The sequence below is a fragment of the Theobroma umbraticum genome, unplaced genomic scaffold (assembly GCF_002168275.2).
Source record: "Theobroma umbraticum cultivar Fairchild unplaced genomic scaffold, ASM216827v3 scaffold_56.0, whole genome shotgun sequence".
Lineage (NCBI taxonomy): Eukaryota > Viridiplantae > Streptophyta > Magnoliopsida > Malvales > Malvaceae > Theobroma > Theobroma umbraticum.
The window spans coordinates 3533378-3542731 of record NW_018397256.1 but is presented as its reverse complement, the minus strand read 5'-3'; the positions used below and the strand labels follow the sequence as shown (position 1 = coordinate 3542731).

The 9354-nt window shown below is 34.0% G+C and overlaps 1 protein-coding gene across 1 annotated transcript; it reads left to right on the top strand.

Annotated features, from left to right (window-relative positions):
* The first annotated feature begins 554 nt into the window (after window positions 1–554).
* On the top strand, window positions 555–9348 carry CYP59 (cyclophilin 59). Its single transcript, XM_021421798.2, has 12 exons — window positions 555–960; window positions 1103–1207; window positions 1396–1513; window positions 1719–1769; window positions 2681–2772; window positions 2913–3012; window positions 4647–4769; window positions 4858–4935; window positions 5301–5347; window positions 5430–5485; window positions 7260–7300; window positions 8295–9348. The coding sequence occupies exons 1-12, from the start codon at window positions 863–865 to the stop codon at window positions 8502–8504; spliced, it is 1119 nt and encodes a 372-aa protein (XP_021277473.1). The 5' UTR covers window positions 555–862; the 3' UTR covers window positions 8505–9348.
* The last annotated feature ends 6 nt before the right edge of the window (window positions 9349–9354 follow it).

Below are 9354 nucleotides of genomic sequence, written 5' to 3'. Positions count from 1 at the left end.
AATCTCCTCCTTTAGCTACATTATTTAAATTCAAATTTTGAAAACAAATTTTCTTAAAAATGACTTATAGTTTAAGACAACGGAAAACTCAATAAACTTAATTGAAAATAAATTGATTTTAAAACTACTCCAAATATCTTTTTATTTAGGAGTACTTTGACTATTTTTATGTTCAATAAAATTTGTGATATTGGAAGATAACAATAATTATATCTATAAAGATACAACACCAACTATTATCACCTATATAATGTAATCTTATCGACATAAATTCAATGTCGCAATGTAGCAATGAACAACAATATTTTCTTATGACCTATTTCCATGTGTTATATTCATTCATCAATCACTTTAATGTTTTAAAATATTTTTCGAAAAATTATGCTTTGCATCTGGGTTTGATCCACTCATACTATAATATTAAAAAATATATTAGATAATTATTTTAATGTTTTAAAATATTTTTTGAAGTATAAGAATAAATAAATATTTTTATTAATGTAATAATATACTGATTTGGACCGGGTCAAGAAAAACCTATATCCAAGTTCTCGGTCCAATTCGGGCCGAGGCCACAGGCTTTGGGTCCTGAAACCTCCAGCTGAAAGTAGATCCATTCCTCTCCGCCTCGTTCATCCGTCGAAGGTTTCTCGGCTTCAACCTCCACCTCCACAACTATTGCTATTGGGTCTTTCTCGTGGCTGCCGACAGCTGTCCGCGGGCCCAACCCCCAGCTCTCGACCTTTATCTCTTCTTCTTTTCCGCTTCTGGTCCGGTTCCTCTGTCTCCCTCCTTTGCTTCCATTCCTTGTTCCCTTCCCTCCATTTTCCTTCCTCACTACCAAACAGAGCGTTAGGAAACGATGTCAGTTCTAGTAGTAACAAGCTTAGGCGATATCGTGATAGATTTGTACACAGACAAATGCCCCTTGACCTCCAAAAATTTCTTAAAGCTTTGCAGGTAACTTCTTTTCCTAAAACTCAATTCTCCACATCTTCTTTTTAAATTCCTAAAGTTTAGTACTATCATAATGGTTTCTGTAGCTCATTCGTAATAAAAGTTTTTGGCTTTTTCCATTTCACTTAAATGCTCTTGGGTGCAGGATTAAGTATTATAATGGGTGTCTGTTTCACGCGGTTCAAAAGGATTTTACTGCCCAAACAGGGGACCCAACTGGGACGGGGTCTGGTGGAGATTCGGTGTATAAGTAAGAAACAAGGATTACCTTCATTGGTTATTGATTTTGCTCTCTTTTCGATTTTCCCTTGAACATGCTAGAATTTCCTAGTTTGCTATCTTGTATTTTGTACTGGATTACTATGACTGTCAGTTCTTGGGATTTCTTGTTCAGTAGTTTCCATTGAGAGATAATGAGTCTATTCCTTTTCCGTTCAGATTCCTATATGGGGATCAGGCTCGATTTTTCGGTGATGAGATTCATCTTGATTTGAAGCATTCTAAGAAAGGCACTGTTGCAATGGCTAGTGCTGGGGAGAATCTTAATGCTTCCCAGGTATGAGGTTCTTTTGCTTCATTCATAATTGCTCAAAATCTCCTTTATTTTATATTTTTATGATAAGAAATTTGTTTCATGTTCTACAACGAATAAGGCTTCGGTAAGATGAGTTGTTCGTTTGTTTGTAGCTCTAGGCATTATGTGAAGCAGCTTGCAGTTGTTAACTCACAATTTTGCTTATAACACTACTTTTTCTTTTCAGTTCTATTTCACACTTCGTGATGATCTAGACTATCTTGATGGGAAGCACACAGTAAGTTTCTTGATCCTTTTACTTACTTTCAGTTTTTTATGAAACAAAGCAGTTATAACTTTCTAGATATCATGTCCCTATCCCGTTCACTTCTTGTAGTTCAATATGAAATATGAAAACTCTTGTAAACTGCAGCTTATGCAGTATTTTTTGGGAGGCTTTCTAACAATTTCATTTGACTCCCTAGTCTAAATCCTTTATGTGTATTTACATATAGGTTAACCATAGCTGAGGTATTGAGATAGGTGGTTGAAAGAGTTCAATGTGGTATATCTGTCTTGATTCCTGTGTTGGTTGAAGTGGACGTTTGTTTGTTAAAAACTTAAAAGTTTCTTATAAGTTTACCCTAGGTATATGACAAATCTGTTCATTTTCTTTTGTTGTGTACAAGAAGAATATTCTGTGCTGTCTACCTAGTGTATTCCTTCATATGTCCCTTTTTTGTGTTTCTAAGATTTGTGCTGAAATGATTTTGAGATTTGAGAACTGTTTTTTGGATTTTATGAGTTGCTGGTGGTTCCTTTCAGAGTGGTTATTTGCTATGCTGTTGACTCTTCATTTTTCCTGAGGTGCCTATGTTAAACACATATCTGCTGCCTGAAATTGGACATTGATATGTGTTCTTGACCCTCCAAATATAAGGAAAACTTGGGAAAAAATTTGAATGCACTTGTTTCTGGTACATGCCTGGGAAACTCACACTTGTTTCAGAGCAGCATATGTCATTTGTCCCTTGAAACTGAGTTACCAATGGAAATATGCAAGTCATTATGTTTATGAGTGATAAGGAATGGTTTGATTGAATGCATATGATTATTAATTTTTAATGTTTATATGGTCAAGGTTCATTTTCTGACGTTGTATGCTTTATTTTTATAATATCCTACATTTCCTAAGAGCTATCGCTGCAGGTGTTTGGGGAGGTTGCTGAAGGGTTTGAAACTTTGACCAGGATAAATGAAGCTTATGTGGATGAGAAGAACAGGCCATATAAGAATATCAGGTAGAATCATGTTCCATTCTGTATATGTTCTTTTTGCAAAATCTGGGCTGTGGACCATATGTGTTGTTCTCTGGTAGTAGTTCATTTGAATATATTTTGTTCCCATATTTGATTAGTTGTCTCTATTAAACATTGAACAGAATCAAACACACATATATATTAGAGGATCCTTTTGATGATCCTTCCCAATTGTCTGAGTTGATTCCTGATGCTTCCCCTGAAGGAAAACCAAAGGATGAGGTAAGGACTCTCTCAGATGTTAGTTATTGGTATTTTAAAAGGTTCATAATAGTTGGATGAATGGCAAGTAATGTGCATATATCTTTTGCAATTATGAGTTCCTCAGCCAAGATGCTTACTCATTTTCTAAAGTAAGATGTTGTACAGACATAGTATCTTGAAATGTTCTTATCATTAACAATTTGAAGCAGAAAAAGTCTCATACTGTATGTTATGAAATTCTTAGAAGCATCTATGATGCTTCATAAACTGAAATTGAATTGTCTCACATTGCCTTTTGTGAGCTTATGGATGCCAGGAATTCTAATGGTTTTGAATGTGTTGATATATCTATTTTTCTTACCTTTTGCTTAACTTGCTTTTGGCTGATGTAATACCAGATTCCCACTTGATACTTCTAAAGTAGAAATTGCTAACTTTTCAGTGACAAATTTAACAGGCGGCTGCTTGAGGGGCATCGTTCTTTTTTTTTTTTTTTCTGTTAAAAGCTCATTTTTTGTTATATTTGATTTATTATAGTTCTCAATAAAAACAGGCTGATTGCATCCAAACATCAGTAATTTTGTCTCAAGGAATTTTAAAGAGAAACGAAAGGCTCCCCCTGCTGCCAAGAAAAAAAATTAAAAAAGCTTTCAATGGGAGGTTGAGTTTTCAATGGTTTGTTTTGTACCTAGAGTACTCAGCCTGCAAACAATCAATTTCAGAATATACCTTCATTTTTTTTCTTTAAATGGGTGGTTGGTTCAATGATTTTTACTGTTGTAGCAGATAATTTGTATCTTCAAGTCAATATGTAAAAGTATTTGAGCTCAGCCAGTTGAGTTTATCTGTACTTAAATATATATCTTGCTAGCTTTCTCTGGGCTGATTGAACATTGGCTGTATTACGGCAGAAAAATTGGCCCCTTTCTTTGATCCTTTTCAACTCTTGTTCTGCTGCCCTTCTCAACTCTATATCAAAAAGAGAGAAAAGAGGAAAAAAACATGAAGGTATTGATTTTGGGATGTGAGTGGTTGAGAATGGAAATGAGTAAAGGTATAAAGTTAGGAGAAGAAATTTATCTGAGTTGGATGTATGTGGAAGTGGATGATGCTTTTTCCTAGCATGCTTAAAAATGACTGGGGAGTTGGACAAGGCACATTCTGTGTTTTCCAGAATACTGTGTACGTGCATACACTCACACTGTTAACTATATTTTAAATTAGCATATGACTCACTTGAGTAAATTTTGCAACAGGTTGGTTATTTGACACTTTTTTTTCTTCAGTTTTATTGTGTAATTCTTGTTTTCCCTACTACCATTTGTAGTATTTTTATGTAGTTGTAGAATAGTAGAATATAGGAGAGAATATTGAAGTCGGTACTTTGTGGGTACTTCATTATGCACCTGTGAGGGATCCAGATTGTGATTCTGTAGAAAATGGGGATGTCTGACCTCTTCAATTTGATGCTCAGCTGCAATGGATACTAGTGTTTTTGTACTCAAAAACTGATGTTAGGTATTAAGAATGAGTAAACATGGTCAAATTTCATGTCATATTTGTAATTTATATCAGGCCAATGAATATACTACTGCTCTTGTTAAGTATTTTCTATTCATAGTCACAACTAGTTTCTCATCACTTGGTTCTAGGTTGATGATGATGTTCGGCTTGAAGATGATTGGGTTCCCATGGATGAACAATTAGGTACTGCAGAACTTGAGGAGGTTCTCCGTGCAAAGGATGCCCATTCAAGAGCAGTTGTACTTGAAAGTGTAAGTTCCTACATCCATGATGGTTGTGGTTTTTTTGTTTGAATGTGACCTTCTATTCAAGTTATTTAATATCTTATCTCCATTGCAGATTGGGGATATTCCTGATGCTGAGATTAAGCCTCCTGAGAATGTTCTATTTGTTTGTAAACTGAATCCAGTCACTGAAGTGAGTGCTTATTTTGTATTCAGTGATGGTGATAATATATGTATATATATATATTCATTTATGTAGTTATTTTATTTATTTGGACTTTGATAAGGTAAGTTTGTCAGAGGGAAGGACTGACAAGGAAGGAAAAGTTGGCTGAGAACATGAGGGGTTCATTTATTGTTATAAACATCTTGCTCTCTTCAACCTGATAATTTGCATCCTATCCTACTTGTTCCTTTGTCTTAATCAGAGGAAAGGACCTATTTGCTAATTTATCCGTGACAACTTTTCCTTCCTACAAGACAAAATGTTAAAACCAAAGTAACAACACTTACTGTTTGCATTTGAAGACACTTTTTGATTGGCTCTTCTAACTGCAGGATGAGGACTTGCATACTATCTTTTCACGTTTTGGAACTGTACTATCGTAAGTATAAATATTCTTAATATTTGGTGATATTGGGATGCTTGTGACTTTGGATGTCTTTTTCACTGCAATTAAATGACAGGGCTGAGGTAATCCGTGATTATAAGACTGGAGACAGCTTATGCTATGCTTTCATTGGTGAGTGGAATCTTGATTTTAGTTATTTATTTTTTATCCAAGAACATCTATAACCTGTTATTTGTAGTGTAGAAAACAATGATGTTCAGGTCTACTTTATTTTGGTTTAAATAATGGTATTCTCGCTGTACTCTTTAATTTATGACAACTTTGAACTTGCCTACGGAAGGTGTTGGAACCTTTTTCTAGCTCTGATCCAAATCTTAAGTGAAAGTTAGATATTGTTTTTGATTGACAGTTACTGTTTTGAATACAGAAGATGAAACAAAGTATAATAAGCTGGCAAAATAGATTACAGTGCGCCTATCAATGTAGTTGCTTTGGGTTCTGTTTCTCTATTCTGATTGAATTTGTAAATAGTAGTTGACTCATGGATGCTTTATTAGACAATTTTTTACATCAAGTTCTTAGATGCCACCTTAAGCTTTCATGATTACACATTCGCCTGATCTTTATGGGTATGTGTAATTGTAATTATTGTTAGTTCATATTGAGGCATTGCCTCAGCCATGTGTCTTTTATGAGTGGTCACCATTGAGATCAAGTGATCAAAGGCTAGAAGAAAAACATTAAACATAGGCTAAAAGGTGTGTAGTTGATTCTGTTCTAAAGATTAGTCCTCTTTGAACAAAGAGGTAGGTGGGAAAATTGAAAGTGTAAATAAAAACCATTTGAAGCTTGGTATACACTTAAGGTGTACAAGATTGTTCCAAAAATTATTAGAAAGTGCCTACTTGACAGTCATATCCTTCTTTAGGACCGTTTTATACTGTATCACTGTTTCTTAGGGCAATTGATGAATCAGACGCTTGGATACAGACTGACATGCTATTCCCATACTTGAGTCTGAGTGTAATAGATTATTACCTGCTTTGTTAGGCACTTATGAAACAAGATTATTGTGACTGATAAGTAATTTGAGCTATTGAAGGGTAAACATCACCCCTGCATCGGCTTCACATGTTAGTGCAATGATTATATTTTACTAAGGTGCTATTCGATAAACCATTAGCTTTTAAAATCATTGAAAACTAAATTTTCATAGATTATATATATTTTTTGAAAGCGTTTGATAACTTTTTTCAAAAACTCACTATCTTATTGAATGAAATTTTTATCATTTAGTTACATTGTATATTCTTTCTTTTTTAACTTTTATTATTGTAAACCTAATAAATTCATATCTCTTTTACAAAAATAAAAAAATAAAAAAAATAAAGATCTACTCAATTCTATAATTTTCAGCAGCATATCAAACGATTTATATTGTATAGGTTCAGTACTTTAATTTTCCATAAGTAAAACTTGAGCATTTTATTTTCCAATGTTGAATTTTTTAGTTTATCAAGCTACAACTAAATCTAAGTTTGTTTAGCTATTATTTTGAGAATTGGTTGGCAAATTATTCAGCAAGTGAGTTCAGGGGAAGTAATTCAAGAACTATGTTGCTCTGACACTTCATTTCCTTGAAGTACTCTGTCAGGTACATATCCGACGGACATGGGTTTGGAGGTTTGACCCTCCAAATATAGGGAAAAACTTAAGAAAAAAATTGAATGTACCCATATCCAACATTCACACTCAAGTCTGAGTAACATAGTTCAAGAAAGGTATGGAAAAGAACAAGGAGGTCAAAAATGTTCTTCTAGAATTACTTCTTTTATGAACCATGGGCCTTGATATGTATTTGTAGAAAAAAAATTGCAAACCTGATCATTATTATGTTATGTTCTCTTGGATAGAGAATCTTATCAATCATATTTTATTATTACAGAATTCGAGACCAAAGAGGCATGTGAACAAGCATATTTCAAGGTAAAATATAAGACAAAAAGTTTGCTTGCTTTTCTTTAGTATTGCATGTTTTCTTACTTTCTGGATATTTGAAGATACATCTATGTGAATTGAGCACATGAGAAACTATTAATCTTTTGTGGTTTAATTTAGCTTCTATGTGAATTGAGCACACAAGTAACTATTAATCTTTTGTTGTTCAACAAACTATGGGGTTTTCCTAGGAAATATAATTATTATTGTTGTTTTCATTGTAAAGTCTCAGGTTTCCAGGATTTAATTGGGAAGAAAACTATTTTTTCTTTGTTTCAACTACCAGATTTGTCAATCAGGATTGTAGTGGTCCTGGAGGATACACCCAAAATGGTTGTTACTTGAGACTGCAATTTGGAGGTCTCAAGTTCCACCTTGGGGATAGGGGAGGGGGTTCTTTGGCATAGGAGAGAGTTTAACATACTGTTATGTAGCTCTTCTAGAACTCTGATATAGAATTCTGTCTTTTCAGCATTTTGTCAAAATGTTTAACACCTACCATTAGGAAGTAGAGGAAGGGGAAAATCTCAATGCTCAGATCTAGTTACTTAATTCATCAACAAAAGTTGGTTAAATGAAAAATAATATCAGCATTTATTGCCTACTTTCTAAACCTAGTACTTGCTAAATAAGCAAAACTAATATGTATATAACTTGAAATGCCCTAAATATATTAAAATTTACAATTAAGCTCATAAAAAATATACAATGTAAATAAAATTCATTCCTAAGTTATTTAACACTTCAATGGGCATTATTCTTGTCCTTGGGAATAAGCGATGCAACATCTTTCTTATGGACATGAAAATGATGGCAGTGGTCCTAACATCAGGCTCTTTGGAAAACTTGCTGAGAAATGTTTCAAATGTCAAGGGTTCTAGAAAAGCTGCTAACATTTGTTTTTTTTAATCAAATATTTAATTTTTCCGTGATTTTTTTTATCCTGGGCATAGAAATTTGTTGACCTAATTTCCCATGGCAGATGGATAATGCCTTGATCGATGATAGAAGGATACATGTGGATTTTAGTCAAAGTGTTGCAAAACTTTGGTTCCAGTACAGGCGCAAGGATCACCAAAAGGGTAAAGGTAAATTTACTGCCAGAGTATATACATGGCTCACACTGGTGTCAGTTTACACACAAATCTGTGTTTTTTACATTCCCATGCATGGCATTAGATACCATGCTTGAGGCCCTGGGCATGCCTTTTAACTACCCCGCACATAGTCTGTGCTTGGCACTGGTTGATACATAGATAATGATAATTTGTTACGAACAAATATAAACAGGAAATATGAACACCTAATATCCAGCTTATGTCAAGTTGCTTCAACATTTCTCTGTCCAATTAGTTAGTGAACCAGTGCAGATCAACTCTAGTGCAGAATAGGCTCCTGAGCACTTTTGCAGTTGCATGACTAGAGAATGTTTAGAGTGAGTATATGGAATTTCTTGCAACTTAGATGATCAAGTTCTGAATAGATGGATTCTATTGATCTAAGAATGGAAAAGTTGAAGACAAAAGATAACATCTGCAAAGTGTTTAATTACCTAAAACAGGAAGGCTTAAAAGCAAGTAGAAAACCCTTAAACTTGTGCAGAATATGCAGTTAAGCCTTTATACTATGTTTCCTGCTCAATTAATCCCACATTCTATTATCAATCTGAGCTAATTAAAGTAAATGGAAACTCTACATGAGCAGCAACTATGCTGGAGTATATGGTAAAAATTGGGTGCTTGTTATCATGTGCAACGTACTTGCAATTTGAAAAATATTTAACCAAACCTGAGCCCAATTTCATAATCAATAATAATTAACTTACATGAATAAAAATAAATCTAGTCTAAGAAAAAGAATATGAGAAATATCTGAACACCTGTGCTCCTGTGTTCCTTCTTTGCTAATGTTCACCATCACTGGTTTGCCATCTTCCTTTCTCTTTCTCTCCCTCTCTCGTTGCTGTAGCTATGCTTCCGCCACCAACAACATTAAGATTTTTCATGGCCACATTTATTGCTCCTCATAAAATACCAAATAAG